This window comes from Malaya genurostris, chromosome 3 (assembly GCF_030247185.1).
Source record: "Malaya genurostris strain Urasoe2022 chromosome 3, Malgen_1.1, whole genome shotgun sequence".
NCBI lineage: Eukaryota > Metazoa > Arthropoda > Insecta > Diptera > Culicidae > Malaya > Malaya genurostris.
In genome coordinates, this window is record NC_080572.1 from 197454912 (window position 1) to 197478439 (window position 23528).

At 38.9% G+C, this 23528-nt stretch overlaps 4 protein-coding genes and 1 long non-coding RNA gene across 8 annotated transcripts in view; 4 read left to right on the forward strand and 1 right to left on the reverse strand.

The window, feature by feature from the left end:
• The window catches only part of LOC131439253 (vesicle-associated membrane protein 2-like), a 38957-nt gene extending 33790 nt beyond the window's left edge, over nt 1-5167 (forward strand). Inside the window, exon 7 of one of the 4 annotated variants that reach the window (XR_009231089.1) lies at nt 1404-1544. Coding sequence is in view for 1 of the 4 variants with exons in the window: in XM_058610044.1 (XP_058466027.1) it covers nt 1404-1567 (164 nt within the window). In the remaining 3 variants the exon portion in view is untranslated. Of the gene's footprint in view, nt 1-1403 lie in introns of all 4 variants that reach the window. The other 3 variants (XR_009231088.1, XR_009231090.1, XM_058610044.1) reach the window with 3 other exon arrangements.
• Nucleotides 5168-8573: 3406 nt separating this feature from the next.
• Nucleotides 8574-13439, forward strand: LOC131437638 (uncharacterized protein K02A2.6-like). Its single transcript, XM_058607112.1, has one exon. It carries the CDS (start codon nt 8814-8816, stop codon nt 12393-12395), a length of 3582 nt encoding a protein of 1193 aa, XP_058463095.1. The 5' UTR covers nt 8574-8813; the 3' UTR covers nt 12396-13439.
• On the forward strand, nt 12519-13235 carry LOC131434159 (uncharacterized protein K02A2.6-like). Its single transcript, XM_058600810.1, has one exon. It carries the CDS (start codon nt 12519-12521, stop codon nt 13233-13235), a length of 717 nt encoding a protein of 238 aa, XP_058456793.1.
• Nucleotides 13440-18021: 4582 nt separating the features above from the next.
• On the forward strand, nt 18022-21482 carry LOC131437760 (alanine--tRNA ligase, mitochondrial). The gene is made up of 5 exons (XM_058607317.1): nt 18022-18703; nt 18766-19117; nt 19175-19314; nt 19377-20514; nt 20578-21482. Exons 1-5 carry the CDS (start codon nt 18159-18161, stop codon nt 21421-21423), a joined length of 3021 nt encoding a protein of 1006 aa, XP_058463300.1. The 5' UTR covers nt 18022-18158; the 3' UTR covers nt 21424-21482.
• On the reverse strand, nt 19359-23122 carry LOC131437761 (uncharacterized). Its single transcript, XR_009230818.1, has 4 exons — nt 22926-23122; nt 19743-19825; nt 19618-19680; nt 19359-19495 (listed from the first exon to the last, which is right to left on the reverse strand). It is a non-coding gene; the product is annotated as an uncharacterized LOC131437761 (long non-coding RNA).
• Nucleotides 23123-23528: the final 406 nt, after the last annotated feature.

Here is a 23528-nt window from a genome sequence, read left to right on the forward strand (position 1 = left end):
TTGTTGGTTTAATTCATGCATTTGCATTGAAATTTACAAAATAATCAACAATCGTTTCGATTAGCGAAATAAATTTAATAACTATTACTAATAAGACATTAAGCAAAGACTGAAATGCGAAAGCTTTATCGCTTGATATGGTCGTTAATGCCGTTGAGAAGGTAACTGTAGATATCAGCAGTTGAACCGTTTGTGGATTTGTTTTGTGTGCCTGTTCCATCGTATTCAAGAAAAACGCAAGATGAACCACACCAACAAACTAAACGGACCTTTTCAGGGCATCCAAATTTCGAATTTTCGAAAATTTTGTTCCGTAGACACAACCAAATTTCTATAGAACACAAAAAAAAACTGCTATCTAAATAATAAAAACAAATGTTAGGAGTGACAATAATTATTTAGTCCTACGTGAACAGTTCGAACAACCCCATAGGGTTCTCCCTTATAGTTTTTACTGCAAAGATGCTTTACCAACTAAGCTACTCTGGCACATGTGTGAACACATTCCAGAAGACAACCCGATTAAATGGTGCTGAACACGTACATGATACTTTGTACACGCCGGTTGATGCCCATACTGTATCACTGTTGGTTGGATCTCATTTCACACATCTATCTCATCTAATACCACCCTCTTGTATCGTCTAAAGAGGTTCCACTTGTGTGACTGCCGTATTCTAATGCTAATTTGGGGATTTTTTAAGGTTATTTTCAGAGAAGAAATCCTAGTTTTCGTTCTTCTATAGAGTCTGTATGAAAATTTGCTTTGATATCTATTTTAGTTCAGCTTGAATGTTCTGAAGAAGCTGTATAAATTTGAGCGGAAAAACTATTTACAATTAGATTTGAAAGTTAGACTTCATCCGACAGATCACCCGCGATCCCTATGCAGAAATAAGAAAAAGTTAGTGCTCTTACGTTCTATCGTACCGAACAAATGTAACTAGTGAATAAAACCAGTGCGAAAATGCATCTTTATTATAGTTTGCTTAGAAAATCTACTTTCTGATAGTTTTGCACACCTGCTTACTACAATCGTGTTTTGCACATTCAACGAACTTGTCATCTTTTCAAAATACCGTAAGAAAACTTCTGTGCACTAAACCTTATTTGCCGTAATACTATCGAAAATCAATGAATAATGCATAATAATACCTGTATATAATGCAAATATTAGCTATGTTCAGGCAATGTCGTAACTATTGACGTTTCAGATAATATCTCCAGGGTGACTCACTGTCAGTGCACTTCTCAACTATGTAATATAATTAGCAAAAATGGTGCTTGTAGCTGCAAATGTCTTAATTAAATGTAACAAAAAATTGCGTTTTCTGAGCTTGGACATTGTATTTTGGATAAGTAAAGTAACATTTTACTCATATTTATTTTTCCAATTTGTGCAGCGAAATTTATGCCAGCTGAACAACCTCAGCACCCGATGATGTCTCAACAGTATCCGGTTCAACAGGTTCCAATGCAAATGCAAGGTGACCAACCGGCGCAAGTAGCGGCGCTCGTGCAAGACGTCGCATCGTTGATGTCCAATGGAAATCAGTACAACCAGTAAAAGAAGCGGCCACACTAACTTTTGAACTAATCATCAAAATGAAGGCGATTTACTACACTGCGAGAGAGAAAGTAGACAGACGAAAATATACACAACAAATCATCAAAATTACTATGTTGAGAAAAATGTAATGCTCCAATCGGAGAACATACTACAAACATTTGATTTTCGGCACCGCTTTACAGATGGAAATCAAAGTCTATAACAAACCGTCAGATTATCACCAGGTTAAAGTAGATTCATAATCCTCGATGATTTTTTTTTTCGAGAACCCACAACAGCAAGTGACAGCTTCTCTGCATTTTCTCGTCTAATGATTTATGATATGGTATATGAAAACTTCGTCTTTCAGTAAATTCAGTAAAAGAAGAAATAAACAAAAAGAACACAGAAAGAAAAGATGAAACTTAAACGACATGTAAACCGATAGTACTATGAAATAGACATCAGTTGAAACGAAAATCTGATTTAAAACCATGATTGATTACATTAAAATTCATTTAGTTTTTCATTGAACAAGACTATATATTTACAAACCGCTTAGTTTTGTAATGTAACTTTCCATTCAATTGCCTGCTCCAAATATGTGCATGAAAGTAAATGTAAATTCACAAAATATTTTTATCTGTGAAGCTATCACTTGCTAATACGGTTATTTGAAACAGTCATCGAGATTCGTGATTCAGGCATCCAATGTTGCGTTTCTTTTCAACTATCGATTTTGCTGTCAACCTACAGTTCCACCTTATTACTCAAGCGCTTCTTACTTCCACAAAGCTTACACATAATTTTCCTTTTTTTCGCGCTGTCAATTAAGAAACTACAACGCGCTCAATTGAGTTTTGTAGCTTCTACGATAGATGGTGCTGCAAGTATCTATTCCAACTCGTCGTAGTTGCAGGGTTTCGAGATTTTTCTGTCTTGTGTTAGTCTTTTTGGGAAGAAATTTGAAATAAATGAAAACAGGCATTTAACGGTCAACTTCAACTATCGTTCACGGTCTCCTATGCATTATAAACGTATAGGACTTAGCAGAGATATTTTACAGAAACCATTTGTAAGTTTTTATTTCAAATTCATAAAGTAGCTAACGACAGATAGAATTGATAGGTTGTGAAAGAACGCAACAAGAGCAAAACATTCAATTCGGTACGTTCATAATTATACAACTCAACACAGGAATCATTTGAATACACTAAATACTATATATTTACATTGTTAAACTGTTCACATATTTGAACCAACTAAACTGAATAACTACAGAAGTGGTGCTGTTCATTTTATTACAATTAATTCGACAAATATATCCTATGAAACTGATGTGATCTTGTTGAGGCAATTATGAGATCCTCTCTGTACCTCAACATTGTTTTGCTAATACTTTTAAGTAAAAGAGAATACAAACCACTGACATATAACTTTTAACCCATTATCATTGACACATAGGATGCAAACAGGAATCTGATAAGTGATTTTTTAGATTTCCATCGAAAAAACCACCGCAATAATCACAAAAAAAACAGATACAACACTCTACTTTGCCATATATTTTTTGTGAAAAACTAGCTTCTACACATTTCTATAAAAATCAACTTCTAGTAGTTAGTCGTAAAACTGAAAAGAATACAAGAAAAACAACATTCGGAGTTAGTTCCAAGTTTAGGATGATCAGATACAATTTAGTTGGCGATTCAGTTTCCATGCATTATTTCTAACTAACGCTTCAGTTCTGAGTAATTTCAAGAGCGTTATTAGAAAACTTTTTCAAAAGAAACCACTACGAATCGATCATCAAAAAAAATAAAAATCTTTCGGAAAACAACCGCCCATTCTAAATACTGAAATCAATCCATTTTCGTCTATATTCTTCACAAAGGCATCCGAGAAATTCAGAATCTTTGCCGGTCCGGATGTCGCATAAACACCAATGAACATTGAATTAAGCGGAACCAGTAAGTAACCACAAACGAGAAGACCAACAATATCGAAGAATATAATAAATATACCAAAGTTTTAGTAAGTGTAAAACGAGATCACAACTCAATATTGCCAAGTTCCAATGAGATTATCAAACAAGAATGCCTAACTGCAGCGTGACATTTGGTTTGCCATAAGGAAGAACATACACTAAGGGCTAAAAATTGTTAAAAATTGATCATTAGGGAAACACAAATTTACTATAGGACCCAAATAACAAAATAGTGGAAAATACTAGAGAATGCTATTAAACCATTGTAAGCGTTAGCGAAAGATTAAAGCACGAATGATTATATCACTGTTTTTACTTAAGAACCTCTAATTTGTAGTTTCGCACTTGCTTATAGTTGAAAGTCATTGGAAACAAAAAAAAGGCATCTTCAAACATTTGCCACCATGAAACTTTTTTTTAATCTCTGAATAATTGCTTGAACGGTTAACTTGTCCGTGTTCGTATAAGTTTTTTTCCACTTATAATTGCTTCTCCGGCCAAACAATAAGGCAACTTTAGGTACAATATCAGGATGATAATAGAGTAATATCGATAATGTCATGATAATCATCAGAAAATACTTCAAAACACTTCTCTGTGTCCTCTTACAAAAAAAAGTTTTTAGGGAAAAATAGCCATCCTGTCTATTAACGTCTTTCATATCATACAGAAAACAACGTTGAATTGACGTGTAAACTCAACACAATCAATCTTTCCAAAGATCGCAAACTACCACCGCAATAACTAGTATTTGGTTAACTATGACTCCAGATAAATATAACGTTTGCTTCATAACAGTAATGAAAACAAAAACAGTTTCGAGTAATAAATATATCCAGTAAAACTGTAAAACGAAGATTAACTCAATGGAACAAAAATTGCTAAAGTGATTTTATTTGTCACACTAATAGTTGAATATAAAGAAGACAAATATACAAGGCAGAACATATTTTCAACTCAATTCAACGACAGAAAAGTTCGTAAAATCTCTTATCAATACTTAGACATCAACTGCGGAGTAAGTTGAAAACACACAGAGTAAAACATAACTGACATAGACTAACGGCAGCAAGCGGGAAACAAAAACATAAACAAATTGAGTATGTAGAAATTCATGAACATACACGCAGAACATTCACATGTACACAGACATTCATACATATTTACACCACATTATCAGAAAAAAAAACACTCCCACAAACATGTGTTATGAATCTATGTATTATGTAATTATATTTACTAAGAAAACATTCACCGAATATTTTTACTTTTCTTTTGAAATTCGAAAACTTAAAGTGAGCAAACACACTGAATAACATAAATCATAATAATATAGAACAGAAAAATGGGAAAATCATATATAAAATACAAATATACATCTAGCTTTGAAAATTGTAAAAACAAACTATTAATTATTCTCTATACATTTGCGATCGGCAACAATGAAGGGATAGGGAATCGAACGGGAACTATCAACTAAGAAGGAATAGAGAACGAAGTAGCAGAAGGAAAAGGTGCAGCTGAATAAGTCTACCACTGGATAGGAAATGAAGAGTATAAATAATAATGAGCAAACAGTATATAATATTAATGATTAAATATAAAGACAATTAACTAGTGTATGTAAACAAGTGCATTTCTTGTTGTTGAGGTAGAAAATGATGACCAATTCCTTGAAAAAAAAATTATAAATTCAAACAAATGTGACTACGTCACTGATGTGCATTTCCGGTGAGATTTTTAATGATATCACTATCAATGACCTGTATTTGGTCGTTCGCCGAGGGACGGGGGTGACGGAATTTGATCAACCATCTGACTCCGATACGTCAGCACCACCCATTTGAAAGTACACTGATTACATTAAGCCCCTCGCGTTTCGAACCCAAATTGTGAAAATTACCTCCACTTGATTTTAAAAAACACTATCTGCTGTATTTTAGGTAAACCGACAAGTTATTGTTAGAGAATCGATCCAAAAATCACTAATTTTCGTGCAATAAACAACGTAAACTATAAAACAATTGCATTAATGATTGTTTATTTTCGTTGCAATCAGGTGATTTTGAAGTAGAGATGGGCAATTCGCTCCTGAGCTGCTCCAGTGAATCGAATCTTTAAAGTGAGCTGACAGCTCACAGCTCTTTTTAAAAGAACCGCAGCTCACCAGTTCACCGCACTGGTAAGGTGGAAACAAGCTACGAGCTGAACGGATCTTCGGCTCTTGAAGAGCGAGTTATAAATGAGAAGAAATGTGTACATGAGCTTTTGTTCGTTCTTCCAAATGTGTATCTATCCTTCTTTAACAGATAGAATGAGCCATTGTCAATAAGAAATTTTACCTCTCACGCAGTAGGCTACGGTACATTCAGGGATGCCAATAAATGTGACATAATAATGATTCGCGCACAAATTAGTTCGCATAGCACTGTTCTTTGTGCATTAATGATTTCGATCATGCATATGAAAGAAAAACGGAGTAAGAGAAACGGCGCAAGAAAAACGACGCTAAAAACTAACCATCAGTTCAATCTGAATGAGCTGATGAGCTGATGCATTGAATCGATTCACTCTAGTGAGCTGATCGGTTCAGAGCTGCTCACCGGTATGAGCTGTTTCGCACATCTCTATTTTGAAGTTCCGATTTAGATCTCATCAAGATGGCGTCATGACAGGAAATCGGATCTGGCTCCTTTGATTTCGCCCAGTGTGGATCACGGTGAACATTTCCTACAGGGTCCGGCACTCGAAGTGTAACCAATTAAAAAGGCCATAAATTCTGTTTGGAAAATTACTTTTACTTAATTCAAAGTACAAAATGTGTAAAAATAATACAAAATTCAGAATCAATTCACTTTTGCTCGATATGACCACCTTTTGCCTTGACTTGATGACTTGAGAGAGCGAAGGAGTTGCTTCGTTTGGCCGAAAGCGGTCAATTTCCGAACATTGTATTTTCTGACGAGAAATTTTTTTCAATTGAGCAATTCGTAAACTCTCAAAACGATAGGGTTTACTTGACCGACCGTTCATACGAGAATTTGAGTCATCGATTGGCCACCAGGAGGCAGCACCCGCAACAGATAATGGTTTGGGCCGCTGTAACCGTAGATGGGCGCTCTCCAATCGTTTTCATCGAGCCCTGCGTCAAGGTAAATGCGACATATTATCGGGAAAGTATTCTGGAGGTTGCTTTGAAGCCGTGGGCAGACAAACATTTCGGTGGCAGACCATGGACGTTTCAGCAGGACTCGGCACCGTCTCACAAAGCTCGAGTGAACCAAGAATGGCTGAAAAACAACGTTCCGAACTTCATCACGTCCACACAATGGCTCTCGAATTCACCAGATGCGAATCCAATGGATTATTCTCTTTGGGCCATTTTGGAGAGCAAAGTCCGAACAAAAAGATACACCAGTCTCGAGACGCTGAAAAAAGTTATTGTCCGCGAGTGGGCCAAAATATTTGCAAGTCACATTCAGCCAAACGAAGCAACTCCTTCGCTCTCTCAAGTCATCAAGTCAAGGCAAAAGGTGGTCATATCGAGCAAAAGTGAATTGATTCTGAATGTTGTATTATTTTTACACATTTTGTACTTTGAATTAAGTAAAAGTAATTTTCCAAACTGAATTTATGGCCTTTTTAATTGGTTACACCACAGACTAACAGACATGACAGTATGAGTAAATTGTTATAAAAATCATTTTTCGTGATGCAATAGTACCACCTATATTGTACTGCGCGAACTATTCACCATCGGTACACCCCTTGTGTTACGTAAAAGGTTTTTTACTAGTTGGTTTCCCCTCGTTTGTCAACACCGATCAGCTGCTTACAGGGTTGCCTGATTTCATCAAAATATTTGATAATGAATCGTCACAATAAATTATTGGAGTACGTTGATAATATATTTAACTTTTTTAGCGATGTTGGAAAGTAAACATTTATTTTACTCAACGTTGTTCATCTAGACTATTTTTGATTGTGTTGGTAATTTTCATCCGAAATTAAGACCAGAAGCAAGTAAATATTGTAACAAAACGGGTTCGATTTTGTATTGCGTTGTAGGATAAGAAGTAGGCACAATTCTGTATATGGTTTTGGCAATATGTAATTAATCTGTATCCTGCATGAAATTCGCATGGAGGTATACAAATCAATACATTACAGGTAATTCTGTATGAATGGCAACTCGGTTGGTAAATGAAAAAAATAAACACAGTCTAGATGACAGACAGGATGTATTTGATAGGGTAACGTGGCGCCATCATGACATATGCGAGTACTGTCCCAACTAAAGGAATATTCGAAATGACCGTTTATATGGTTAAAGAATCTAATTTGAGTGTTCTGTCTGTTAGTCTGTGGTTACACTTCGAGTGCCGGACCCTGTACTTCCAGCTGATAGCCCGCATTGCCCGTGAGTTGTCGGGCACCTAAACATTTTAATCAAGCAACATAAATCGGTACCAATATGTGATTAGGGTATATCGCATGATAGGCCCTTCCGATTGTTACAAAATATAATGCTATTTACATTCAAAAAATCAAAACTCATCAATTCTGCAATACTTTTTCTCTCCAGATAGGAGACTGTTTAATATGTGCAAATAACTCTTCTTTCAATGATTCAATTGCAATAATAGTAGCTCCAAACGATTGATTTTTTCGAAAAATACGGACATAAGCTACCAAACCAATTGGATTGACAGTATTTACAATACTTTGGGTTGAAAATTATATTGTCACGTGTCAAGACCGCTAATCAATAAAATTAGTTGTTTTGATTTGCCATTTGTCATGTATTTTTATATATCGGTCTATGAGTCACCTGTCGACATTCACTTTGAAGAGAAATTCACTCACTTAGAGATAGTCATAACAGTAAATTGAAAAGGAAAGTTTTCTCGGTACTTATCCGATATCCGGGAGCAAAAAATAGTCCTAACACGGTTTGCTTTGTGTTGGAGACGTGACCATCCCTACAACCCAATAGTAATCGCTGGGCTCACTGGTGTCAGCCTGACTGTCACTCAGTTGATGCACCGACCAGCATCCGGTCTATGTGTCAGAATCAGAATGTGATATGTAGTAGAATAAGGAACACGCGTTTTTACCTCTAACTGTGCGTCTATTAATAAAGTCAGTTTTAATGTTTGGGTCGTGTTATATTCATTATCGGTCACCTCCGAACACACCCACAACAGTGGCGACGAGGATTTAAGTTAAATTGGCGATCAGAAGCTAATCTTTATCACCCACGCGGAAACGAGAAGCATGGCGGAATCTAACCTCAATCCGGAGCATCAGCAACCGGGAACCGGCTTACCTGGCGGTCCACAGCACCCGGGAATGCAGCAAAACCATCTGCGTCATCCAGCTCCATTTTTCAACGGTCCACCATCATCGCAACAATCAGCGAATACCAGCTCATCTTCTACAGAAACCACCTACCAGCTCTTTCAGCAGCTAATGCAGCAGCAGCAAGATTTCTTCCGGAGTATCATATCATCGATCAATGTTCAGGTCCCTCCAAACCCTGAAATGATTCTCGACTCGCTGGCGAACAACATCAAAGAGTTTCGCTACGATCCGGACGGAAACATAACCTTCGCTGCATGGTATGGCAGATACGACGATTTGTTCGAGCAAGATGCCGCACGGTTGGACGATGAAGCGAAAGTCCGCTTGCTCATGCGGAAACTAGGATCAGCAGAACACGAACGTTACGTGAGTTATATCTTGCCGAAATCGCCAAAAGATTACAAATTCAGCGATACAGTGGAAAAGCTGAAAATTCTTTTCGGCGCTGCTGAGTCTGTCATCAGTAAACGGTATCGGTGTCTACAGGTAACCAAACAACCGACCGACGATTATGTTACGTACGCTTGTCGAATCAACAAGACTTGTGTTGAATTCGAGCTGAGCAAGCTGTCCGAAGAGCAGTTTAAATGCTTAATGTTTGTTTGCGGGCTAAAGTCAGAGGGAGACGGCGAAATACGAACGCGGCTGCTGGCGAAAATCGAAGAACGTGATGACGTCACACTAGAGCATCTTTCGGAAGATTGTCAGCGATTGTTGTGCCTGAAACGGGACACGGCAATGATCGAGTCATCAGCATCAACGTCATCAGTGAATTTCATCAAGCGAAAACAGCAGTTTTCAAAACGTCAACATAAGCCACCAGTGGAGTCAGCCGGACCAGACAAGAGCAAACAAATACCCGCTACACCCTGCTGGTACTGCGGGGGAATGCACTTCGTTCGAGACTGCACTCATCGGAGCCACAGATGCAAGGACTACGGCAACATCGGACATCGCGAGGGATATTGTTCCTCTGCCAAGCGAAATTTCAAGATCAGCCGAAACAGAAAGCACCCAGGATCGTTAAAAACAAAAACCGTAAGTCTCCGTATAAATACCGTCGATCAAAAACGCCGTTTTGTTAAAATTTTACTGAACGGTGTGAAGGTGCGTCTACAGTTGGACACGGGGTCTGACGTTAGCATCGTATCGAAACGCTTGTGGGAGAAAATAGGTAAACCACCCACTGCACCAGTAAATGAGCTAGCCTCAACAGCGTCAGGCGACCGATTGCAGTTTCTGTTTAAGTTCAGCTGTCTAGTTTCTTTCAACGGTGAACAACATCACTGTCAGTTTTACGTGGTCGAAAACCCGCTTTATCTTTCCGGAATCGATTTGATGGAAGCATTCGGTCTCTTTTCATTGCCCATTAACATGTACTGCAACAACGTCAGTGTTCCTGCTATCACTTTGCAGTCACTCAAAGCGGCATACCCGAGTGTATTTAGAAACGAGTTAGGGTTGTGCACGAAAACAAAAGTGAAATTGGAACGGAAACCAGATGCAACTCCAGTTTTTCGTCCGAAACGTCCAGTGGCTTATGCAGTACACAGCACGGTTGACAACGAACTTGACCGACTGGAACGAGCAAAAATCATCACACCGGTAGACTTTTCGGACTGGGCAGCACCCATCGTCGTTGTCAGAAAAACGAACGGGTCCATTCGCATTTGCGGGGATTACTCTACAGGTCTCAACAATGCACTGCAACCGCATCAGTACCCGTTACCGCTACCGGAGGAGATTTTCAACAAGTTGGCTAATTGTACTGTATTTAGCCGAATCGACCTGTCGGATGCGTTCCTGCAAGTAGAGGTTGACGAAAGTAGTCGTGATTTACTAACCATCAACACCCATCGTGGACTCTACCGGTACAATCGTCTGCCACCGGGAGTCAAAACAGCACCGGGAGCTTTCCAGCAACTTATCGATACAATGCTGGCAGGTCTTCCTCATACGTGTGGTTATTTGGATGACGTCGTCGTTGGTGGTGTCACTACTGAGACACACTGGGAAAACCTTCGCGCAGTGTTTCAAAGAATCAGCGAGTTTGGATTTACCATTCGAGTGGAAAAGTGCATCTTCGCTCAGCCTCAAATCAAATATGTAGGTCATCTACTTGACCGCAATGGCCTTCGTCCGGATCCAGCAAAAGTTCAGGCCATTAACGAAATGCCACCGCCCACTGATGTATCTGGTGTTCGGTCCTTCCTAGGAGCAATTAATTACTACGGAAAATTTGTTCCTCGTATGCGCTGTCTGCGGTATCCTCTTGATGAGCTGCTCAAAGCGGATGCGAAATTCAAGTGGACAGCAGAATGCCAGGCGGCATTCATCAAATTTAACGAGTTGCTGAAATCTGACCTACTGTTGACACACTACAACCCTGCACTTGATATAGTGGTGTCGGCAGATGCGTCGTCTATTGGTATTGGTGCTACTTTGTCACACAAATTTCCGGACGGCACTCTCAAAGTTGTATACCACGCTTCCAAAGCATTAACAGCGGCAGAGAAAAACTACAGTCAGCCCGATCGTGAAGGACTTGCGATAATTTTTGCGGTGACCAAGTTTCATAAAATGCTGTTTGGTCGTCGCTTTCATCTTCAGACAGATCACGAGCCGTTGCTGAGAATCTTCGGTTCAAGGAAAGGGATTCCTGCTTACACATCGAACCGATTACAACGTTGGGCTCTTACGCTGTTGCTTTATGAGTTCACCATCGAGCACGTTCCGACAGCGAAATTCGGCAATGCTGACATACTTTCCCGTCTGATCAGCCAGCACGTCAGGCCTGAGGAAGATTATGTGATTGCTTCGGTCTCTCTGGAAAATGACTTAAGGTCAGTTACACAAGATGCATTAACCATTCTTCCTTTAAGTTTTAGGATCGTACAACAGTCTACACAGTCCGATCCTATTACCAAGGCAGTTTATCGTTACCTCCTTGATGGGTGGCCTAAAACCGTTACCGATGCAGAGCTCAAACGGTTTTATGCTCGACGTGAATCTCTTACCACGGTACAAGGCTGCATACTATTCGGCGATCGACTGGTTATACCATCGCCCCATCGCAAGCGTAGTCTTCATCAACTTCATCGTGGCCACCCTGGAATTCAGCGAATGAAGGCGATTGCCAGGTCATATGTTTATTGGCCAACTCTCGACAGCGACATTGTTGATTTCGTCAAATCCTGCCGTCAATGTGCGATGGCTGCGAAAACACCGCCGAAGTCAGCGCCGTTGTCATGGCCTAAATCATCGAAACCGTGGCAGCGCGTTCACCTTGATTATGCTGGACCGATCGACGGGGAATACTACCTGGTTGTCGTAGACTCTTTTTCAAAATGGCCTGAAATTGTGCAGACGAGAAGTATCACTACAGCCGCCACAGTGAAAATCCTCAGAGATCTGTTCGCTCGCTTGGGAATGCCAGAGACGCTGGTGAGTGATAATGGATCCCAATTCACCAGTGCAGAGTTTCAATCGTACTGAACGAACAACGGCATCGAGCATCTTACAACAGCACCATTCCACCCTCAACCGAACGGTCAAGCCGAGCGATTCGTGGATACGTTTAAACGTTCGATTAAAAAGATTAAGGAGGGGAGAGCGACAATGTGTGATGCTCTCAGTACATTTCTTCAGACTTACCGGAGTACACCTTGTTTTTCATCTCCAGACGGCAAATCACCAGCAGAAGTTTTGTTCGGTCGTCCGATTCGTACTAGTTTGGATCTGCTCCGTCCACCATCCGATCGTGTACAATCGGAACAATCGAGTGAGATTCATCCCTTAAAGCGACAATTCATCGTTAAGGATACGGTGTATGCAAAAGTATTCGTCAAGAACCAATGGCACTGGGTTTCAGGAACAGTTTTGGAACGTGTAGGTCGTGCAATGTACAACGTTCAGCTCGAGAATGGTAAGCTTATTCGGTCCCACATTAATCAGCTTCGAGATCGTACTGATTCTGAGAGTCGCAGAGTACCAGCATTGACAGATAGAACGAAACTTCCTCTCAGCATTCTACTCGATGCTTGGAACCTTCCGGCTCGTTGCACACCAGATCCATTAGCACATTCAACACCAGTAGCACCCATTCCAAGCTGCTCTAGTTCGAGACAGTCGTCAGTACCGAATACCTTGTTGAGAAGGCCCACATTGTCATCGGAGTCTTCGTTGTCAGCATCGTCTTCGTCATCTTCGACAACGCCAAATTCAACATCAGAATTTCAGTCTGCTAATGAAGCCGACTCAGCTGTACAGGTTCCTCGCCGCTCTTCGCGTGTACGAAGAGCTCCGCAATGGTTCGATCCCTATCAGCTGTATTAGAAGGGGAGATGTTGGAGACGTGACCATCCCTACAACCCAATAGTAATCGCTGGGCTCACTGGTGGCAGCCCGACTGTCACTCAGTTGATGCACCGACCAGCATCCGGTCTATGTGTCAGAATCAGAATGTGATATGTAGTAGAATAAGGAACACGCGTTTTTACCTCTAACTGTGCGTCTATTAATAAAGTCAGTTTTAATGTTTGGGTCGTGTTATATTCATTATCGGTCACCTCCGAACACACCCACAACACTTTGATGCAGGTGCTACTCACATCTTGCACCCGGAGGTTTCTAATATCGTTTTCTCTGGATGTCAAACCTAACCCATACCAGACCCTGTCAGCTTGGAGCGAAATCAATCTTCAGTTAAGCAATGCCATCGCACGGCATCACATTCAATATATAATATCAATTGTATGGGTGCGCAGCCCTGCTATTTTGGTGCGCACGTATTTGACATTTCTTTCCCCTGCTTCTATGTACGAGATTCGATGCGAATTCGCCTGAGGGCACCATGTTCGCAAAAAAGGATGTTGCCAATGATTTGTTTTGGAAATGTGAGAGCTGGCTATCTTGTTAATATGGTGTCTTTGCCCATACTTAACCTAATTCCATCCTAACATCCTAACCTAATTCCATCCTAACTGCTGTCAAACCGTTTGTTTAAAGCCAATTTCGAACCTAGTTTCAACCAAAGACACCGTATTAACAAGATATCCAGCTCTCACATTTCCCGAACAAATCATTGGCAACATCCTTTTTTGCAAGCATGGCGCCCTCAGACGAGTCCGCATCGAATCTCGTACATAGAAGTAGGGGAGACAAATGTCAAATTCGTGCGCGCCAAAATAGCAGCACTGCGCACCCATACTATTGATATGATATGTTGAATATGATGCCGTGCGATGGCGTTGCTGAACTGAAGATTGGTTTCGCTTCAAGCAGACAGGGTCTGTTTCAACTTAGTTGAACACCGCAATTGCTAAGTGCGTTTCAGTTTTGTCGTGAATACGACTTACTTCACTATAGGGCACCTTTTCAAAGTTTACCTTGTATAAGAAAGGGTAGAACTTAGTTGTGAATATCTCTTGCTGAATTTAACGCAGCAACATATTTTTGTTTCCATTTCAACGGAAATATGATCAGCAATTTATGATAAAAATTTAAGTTGTATGAGATAACAACAAACTAACATAAAATTGAAGTTATCTGAAGTATTTGGAATTAACAAGCATTATGGTGAAATTCTGTGCCAAAAAAAAATGCGCAAATTTTCAGCTGCATGAATTCAACGAACCATCGCACGAAGCGTATCGCGCAAAACCGACACATACAAATACGCAATAGGGTTAAGTGGTTAAGGAGCAAGACTCTTTGCAAGCGTATGAGTAATAATATGATCAGTATCTAACGGGGAAACAGATTGGAAAACTGACATATGAACACAATGATGTAATGAAAACCACGATCCATCATCCATCGATTTCATGGATCTCCACTAGTGTGTGGTAGCAGCAGTGACGATTGTGTGATCTCAAACACAATGGTAAAGGTACACAAACCTTTTATTGACCTTCAACGATTCGAATCAGTATCGTGCGGCAAGAATAGATGGGTAGAAATAGACTCGTGATCATTGTACGTGTTTCTGTTGAATTTGTTTCCGTCGATACGGGACTGTAAGTGAATACCGTGGTGGCTAAGTACAGCGAAGCATGCTTAGTTTCATCCAATCAATTGGACTTTCTCTTCATGTGTTTTCATATGCAGGGTAGTTTAATTGGTAAAACAATTTCCCCGGTTAGGAGTTAGCTACTGGTTCGAGTCCCGTCTCTGCGGTAACATTTTCGCGGTTTTCATTACATCATTGTGTTCATATGTCAGTTTTCCAATCTGTTTCCCAGTTAGATACTGATCATATTAAAACTAGCTCAAGACGCCTCTACGTCTTAACAAAGACTAAAACAAATCGTTGTATGAGTAATGCCAACAATGTGTGCGTAAAAACAAATTCCGGCGCTTCTTTTCCTGATTTTACTCAATAAATCTACCATATGGTTGAAAAATAAACCAATCGGTTCATACTGCTTAAAATTGCAATTCAAGAAAAGCGAAAATTATTTCAGTTTCAGCTTACTTCTTCTGACACATTTGATTAGCAACAAACACATTCCTATATGGATTTCCTCTTGCAGAAATTATTGCGATATAAAGATTTACGTACCTTTCACAAGTAAACCCGCAAAATAGGAACCTTTAATTTAACACGCCAAAGGCAATGGATATGGAATGTTGTCGTAAAACTATTTATTTTTCCGGCAAACTGCTTTTGTAACAGAAAATATTTAGTTTTGTTTATTTTGTGTAGCGCAATCTAACACGAATACATTGAAGCAGTGTTGCTAACTTTTTTATTAGGGAATTAAAATCTACATTCATAAAATGTAAGCAATTTTCCATTAAACGTTGGTGAAAAATTGATCAAAAGTGATATTTCAACCAAGATGTCAGGCTTAACATTCATTTGAGAATAAATTATTGTTAAAAAAGATTGTTTGAATCTCAATCATGCAATCCACTCTGATAAACTCGGTGCACTGCATATATGAATACACAGATCTATGGCATACGTACCAAATAAAATGTACGTAATACACAAATTACCAACACAAGTTAACTTGGTTTATTCTTGATCCTTAAGTTCAATGGGCCTACGACATGTTTTGTTCGAGGGTAAAACAGTCATTAATTATATATGCTTATAAACCATGATTACGTATTTTTAGTTGAATAATACGTTTGAAACATATTTGTGTATGTTGTTTAAGACGGTCAATTTAGTCATTCACTTTATAACCGAAATGCTCTTATGATTGATTTTGCCTATTGCTCTTATAAATTGTTCATGGCAATTCTTAAATTCGGTTTGTGGATAATCTTTCAAATCGCTATACATTTTGTATTTTCGGGACGGGTTTAACAAGTTAGTTCTTGTACTTAATATAATATAAATTACCTAGATTTAGAAATCCTGGCTAATAACGATTTGTTGTGGATTTTTCAATATATGAATGAATTTGAACATTGTATTTTTTATGTAATCGGTCTTGTCCCCTTCACAACCCTTCAGGAATCCACAACCCTTATTCGTTTCACGTCATTCAGTTATGTCTCTGATTTTACCCACCCGCCTTTTTTCAAGCGAAAATGACCTAACTAATGTAAATTTACCTTACTAGGGTTGTACCTAACTAAGGTAAATGCATCTAGTTTTAGGTAGACCCGACAACCGAGGCGGTTAAAGATTTTAAATGTTTCTCCACAGACCTATCAATGTATCATAGCCACATAACCGAAACCAAGATGGTTCAACGTTCCCAAATCATTTAGAAAGAAGCGGCATCACGTATTAGACATATTTTCCCTTGCACCCGGATAACGGATAAGTAACGTTTTCTCTTTCGTCTGGTTCTAAAACTTTGCTAAAGGCTTTATTTGCAATGGTTAGAAATTTGCAATTTCTCTTCAAAAGGGATGTAATATGAAGCTTATTGACCGTTACTGAAAAAACGTGACATTTCACCACAGACTAACAGACAGTACACTCAGATTGGATTCTTTAATCATTTCAACGGTCATTTCGAATATTCCTTTAGTTGGGACAGTACGCGTATGTCATGATGGCGCCACGTTACCCTATCAAAAACATCCTGTCTGTCATCTAGACTGTGTTTATTTTATTCATTTACCAACAGATTTGCATTCATACAGAATTTCTTGTAATGTATTGATTTGTATACGCCCATGCGAATTTCATGCAGAATACAGATTTAATACATATTGCCAAAACCATATACAGAATTGTGCCTACTTCTCATTCTCCAACGCAATATAAAGTCGAACCCGTTTTGATACAATCAACCCGATTCTGCAATCCGACGGATTTGTGATACGAACGAATCTAAACTGTCGTTAGAGTTCGAATGCATTCTTCATCCCATTCGACTTTTACATAACTTTTACATAACACAAGGGGTGTACCGATAGTGCATCATTTTATAAGAATTTACTCATACTGTCACATCTGTTAGTCTGTGATTTCACCTGCTGAGTCCGACAATATTATTGATCATAAGGTTGCTATCAGAGTGAGCGCGGAACGCAGAGCGAAGCGATTCAATGCGTTGTACTATAATCACATCGCAATCACTCTGACAGGTTTGCTTTGATCAAATGTAACTAGCTCGCACGCGCGTCTTGACGCTTCGCGTGGCGCTTGCAATTTGACAGCAACCTAATTCACACTGTTCCGTTCCGGTTCAGTTCCGTGACGGTTCAAGGAAAGTGTATTCAGTGTACGTCAGCGTTGTGTTTTTGTTCGAATTCTTCCTTGTCGTTTCCGTTTCGGCACAGTAAAGGCGCCGACAAATCGACTTCAGTGAAAATATTAAATATCGGTGACGCCGAATTCAGGTTTGCCTGGCGCTACACTGACGGCGAGCTGCAATGGTACGATGTCCGTGCATGGTGCCGTGTCAGCACTTAACCGAATCGGAAAGGTGTGAATAGTCCTCAAGTGTGTAGATTGCTTTGCTTGATCCAGCTTATTTTTGTATCTAGCATAATCTCTCTTAATTTTTTCTGAAACTAAATTATATGCATTTAGAATCACGGTATTGTTTCTGTAAATTTATACTCTGGAATTCAATGGTTAAACCTGTTAAACTTTACACAACCCTGCAACAATATATCACATGTTTTAAGCATCCCTAACGAACTGGCAATAAAGAACGTCAAAAAATTAATAAACAAACTTGCGTGACCGGTGTTTTCCACAAAATCCTTTATGGTACGATCAAATTATAAGCAAAATTTTGTAGATATTGAAAAAAAAAATTCATCGAATAGTGTCAAGTGATAATGTCCCATCCCTTCCTGCGTTCACCCAGACCAGTCAGCATATTAAAAAGATACGTTAGCTCCGCAGTTTCGAGCAGTTCCCGGTGTCCCACTACTTGCAGAGAGATTCGCCAGCGGTTCCTAGACTTTTTCGTGAATGAAAATGATCACCAACTTGTGCGGTCCAGTTCGGTAGTGCCGTTCAGTGATCCGACCATTGCTTTCGTGAACGCTGGAATGAACCAATTCAAGAATGTTTTCTTGGGCACGGCAGAAGCACCTTGTCTACGGGCAGCCAACTCTCAGAAATGTGTTCGAGTTGGTGGCAAGCATAATGATATTAACGTAGTCGGAAGTGACAGTTACCATCACACATTTTTCGAAATGCTAGGTAATTGGTCATTCGGAGACTATTTTAAAGCGGAAGCCTGTGAGATGGCCTGGCGACTTTTGAGGGAAGGCTATCGAATAGACAGTAGGCGGTTGTATGTTACGTATTTTGGAGGCGACGAAAGCTTAGGAATACCAGCCGATTTGGAATGCAAGGATATTTGGGAGCGGTTGGGGTTTGTACCCACAATATAAATATAGTTAGTTTTCAATATAGTTATCCGGAATTTATTCACAGAGTTCCAGCAGAACGCATTTTGCCCTTTGGAATACGGGAAAATTTTTGGGAAATGGGCAGTTCCGGTCCATGTGGACCTTGTACTGAAATTCACATCGATCATTCCGATCGTTTTCTAGATACGACAGCTAGGAAGCACTTGGTAAACGCTGATGCCCCTGACCTAACCGAAGTGTGGAATCTGGTTTTCGTTCAGTACAATAGGAGTCTTGAAAGTGGAAAGATAAGTTCTTTACCGAAGCATCATGTAGATACTGGCCTGGGGTTGGAACGATTAGTTGCACATTTGCAGGGAAAAAACAGCAACTATGATACCGATTTGTTTATGCCATTAATAGAACATATTCAAAAAGTATAGATCATTGTATAGCGAATACTGAATTACTCAACCGCAGAATATAACTTTCAGGTTTCCCAAAAAAATCAATATCGAGGAACATTCAACGATAGTGGGAAGCAATGTGAATTGGATACAGCCTATCGAATAGTAGCGGATCATACGAGAATGATCACGGCATGTTTATCGGATGGAATGTTCCCTATACAGAAGTAAAATATGTGATTGTTTTATTCACATATATTTTAATTGTAGTCTCGTTTGATTCTTCTAGCCACAAACTGCGTCGAATCGTACGCCGTTCTCTTTCAATTTCCGATCGCATTTTTGGTTACCCGACTCTTGTGCGTCAACTAGTTCCAGTTGTGGTGGAAATATTAGGCGACACGTATCCTGAAATGGGGAAGAAACTAGCCGAAACTCAACAAATTATTCAACACGAGGAGCACACTTATCAACAACTTTGTGCCAACATGCGCCGAGAATCGCGGGCTCTGTTGAATAAACTTTCCTACCTGGATGAGGCCGATATTGTCGATCATCCTGGTTTGCCACACGCGTTGAAAGAGATACAAAGACTGAAAACAGAACAGCGAGTTATTCGTCTTAGTGGAGAGCAGATCTACAAGATGTACGATACCTACGGTTTAGACGAGGACTTGCTGGTTAAGATTGCACTTCACGAACAAATGGAGTTAGACTTAAGTGACTACGTCATTTATTCTATACGATTGAAAAACGGAGCCAAGATTGAGTTAGCCTCTCGGATGCAAGAAAACTTGTTAACTTCTAACAAAATAAAACATGGGATAGGTCAAAACCAAATTTGTCCTACTCGAAATGAGTATAAGTACAATTATCTGTACAACAAGGATAAACAAACGTACGAAATTCCACAACTGAAAACCAAAATAATATCAATTTTTACAACCGAAAACGGATTGTGCCATGTCATTACCGAGAAAAGCAACTTCTACTATGAATCCGGTGGGCAGCAAAGTGACAAAGGACGTCTGTGGACAGTCGGCGATGCTTCAACTCAATACGAAATAAAAAGTGTCAGCGAAAATCAAGGATTCATACTGCATACCATCGACGACGGTGCAGCAAAACTATCGGCTGGAGATGAAATAATTTTAGCTGTGGATTCCGCCAGACGAAGCTCCAACATACTACACCATACGGCAACACATCTGCTGAATGCTACCGTTAGGAAAGTACTAGCAGTTCCTATTTGTCAGAGAAACAGTTTCGTTGGTGACAAAGGACTAAAGCTAGAGTTAGCGATATGTGGAGCGGCTGTAGCCATTAATGATGTCGATGCAGTTGAACATCAGATCCGGCAGATCATTCTACAGAACGAAACTATAACAACCCGCGTTTGCCACGCAGGCGAAGTTGATTTCGATCAGGTAAATATTTCTCACCTTCTTATGATTGTCGCTGTTTCATATGAACAATACTTCGAACCACAGGTCACCACAATCCCGGGAGAAATTTACCCTGAGCGTGGTCTCCGGCTTGTGCAAATTGGATCTTTGATTTCAACGGAATTTTGCTGCGGCACTCACGCCATGTCAACCGGAGAGTTGCAAGATTTTTGCATCACTAACGTCACACAGACCAAACCGGGTTGCTACGTTTTCCATGCAATCGCTGGCCAATTTGCCAGCAAGGCTCATCTTCTGGGCAAACAGATCACCGAAGATGTCAATCAGCTAAGGAACGACATGGAGAAACAGTTAGTAAAGGAAACGGCAAACGTGGAAACGCGCCTTCAACGATTGAAGAATGTACTTCTCGTGGGCTCGGAAAATAATATCAATCTTCCGTACGTGGTGCGGCAACGCTGCCTGGATATTATTCAAGATTTGTACAAACGATTTAAAGAGCACTCGCGTGAATCGCTGCGAGAATTCATCGATATGGAAATGAAGAACCTGCAAAAAGAAAAACCTTTGCAAAACTACCCATTCGTGGTACACTTTTTGGAGAGTTCACTCATTCTTGAGGAAGTTCAGTTGATTAAGGCAACACGGTATTTCCCGGATCGACCGATCTTGGTAGTAAGCATAACGGATGATCACGTGAAAGCGAGAGCAACGGTCCCAGCCAGCTGCGTTACGGAACAGTTCGATGCGCAAAAATGGGTCAAGGTGGTGGGGAATGTTTTCAAATCAAATGTCGCCGCACCCAAAGGTCAGAATGCCTCCGAAGTATGTAACATGCGGAGCAGAAAAATCAAGACGCTTCAGTTTGATGCACTACTCGAACAGGCCCTTAAACAAGCATCTGAGTTTGCTAGGAACAATATGCAGTAGCATGGCAGGATTAATGTGTTGACTAGTTATATGCATATTAAAGCTACTTAATTTTATAACATGGTATTTTTTATTTTGCTTGGTCGTCAAAAGGTGTGATAACTAATTGCTAACAAGTTCTTATATCATGACTCCCCGTGTGTCTATGATGACATTTAGTCAATAGAAAGATGTCGACTGGATTCTATCGCATTTTGCGTTAGAAACAGAATAAGAGAGTACGAATTGATTTGTATGTAATAATTCATTTGAAACATTCACATTCACATAGGTCAAGTGTTTCACCTTGACGTCTTATCGCTGTTAGTTTAACACTATGTGTTAAACCCCTTAATGTAACCTTCAATTCAGTTGTTTTTAAAGAAGGACTAATCTTACAAAAGCAAACAAACCAAGTTCCTCTCACCTACCAAAAATGCTTCAAAATCCTACAATTTTACCTAAATATTCGGATTCTACAAAAATACGATAATTTCTAAATAGGATTTGAAAACAAAGTCGAAGCATTCATCGACGTTTTGCTCCATTTGTTGTCAATGTTAGATTCGCCCTTTTTTGAAAAACAGCTGAATTGTCAACTTATTTTCATAAAAACTGTCTACAGCATCCTTGTAATTCATAAATTAGCATTTTTCATCCTAACATATATTGACGTACACGTAGAAAAAATGAAGCTTGTTTGAAAGAACAAAACAGTTAGTAGATTTTAAAATTTGATTTATGTTAATTTCTAAATCGAATATGACTGTTTCAAACCAATTTCCCCCTTCAACATCAACAACGATCTCTGTTTGATGTGAATCAAAATTTTGTTCTGGCCAAACGAAAAAAATTGCTGTTCCAGCTGATTTTATTGTTGAAATAAACTTTCGCTTATCAACAAAAGTTGAGTTGATTTTATTAGCAATATCTATGTTGATTCAATTCTAATGTATCGTTATGTTAATAAAAAAAATGATTCCTTTTATCTATTATCTAATTTGTATAATGGTACAACACAGTTTACTGTTGAAATGATAGTTCTTATTATAGTTCTTATAAACCAGAGAAACTTTTTCAACTGTTAATAAACAAAATAGTTTGTACGTGTTTCCAAAAGTTAAATTTCATCTGCTCATTCGTTTTTCGTGGGGCATTTCAACAATCCAAGCGTAAGTATTGATAATATTAGAAGCTTCATAATATCACATAACACGTTTTCTTTACAAAAAAATTGCTGCAGGATATGCAAGAGCATCGAGTCATGATTGTGGTTTGAAAATAATAGTAATTTCATAAATGTAAGTAATTAGAATTGCTAAAGTAAAACAAATCGACAAAAAATGTATCAAAAATATCCCTCCAAATTATTTTGAAAGAAATCATTTTACTTTTAACAACAAAAAAAAAAAAGGATTTTAAGAAACAAAACACGTAAGTAGAAATAATAATCATTTTAGGTTTATATCTTATCATTTATTTCAACTGCCAAGTTTATAAATTCAAAGCACTATAAAGATTACCTTCATGTAAAGTTAGTTCATTGTAAACTTATTTTGCAAGTTAAATTTTCTATGGAATTGTTTGTTAAGAAACTGACAGGAATGCACAAGTCAAATATTTGTTATTTTTAACAAAATATTTATTGAAATAAACTAACTCACTGAGACAAATCAAATATCTAGTTTTGTAGTTCCAAGCAACAATATTTGCTATATGAAACAAAATTTTTTTTTGTCACTATTTCAATAAAATAAATCGTTGCGAGAAACCAAAATTTAGTTACTTTTACCTAGGACAGGACCTGACAATTGTTAATCCACTTTTAGGACCAATTTCGGACCAGCTCGTGATTGCACGCTTAGAAAAAGTTACTCAGAGTTTGAGTACTTGTTACTTGTTTTCAAATGATACATGGAAACGTCAAAAAATGAGTAGCTATCATCAATCATATTGAGTAATTCCTACTCTAAATTTGAGTTTAACAACTCGTTTTTTTGTTACTATTCGCAAGATCAGTCTAAAAGTTGTAATAACCATATGAAGCAACAGGTTGTATATTTTGTTAGTGAGATCGCGTATTTCGAGGGTGAGTCGCTCAACACAAACGGTGTTGTGTCTGCAAA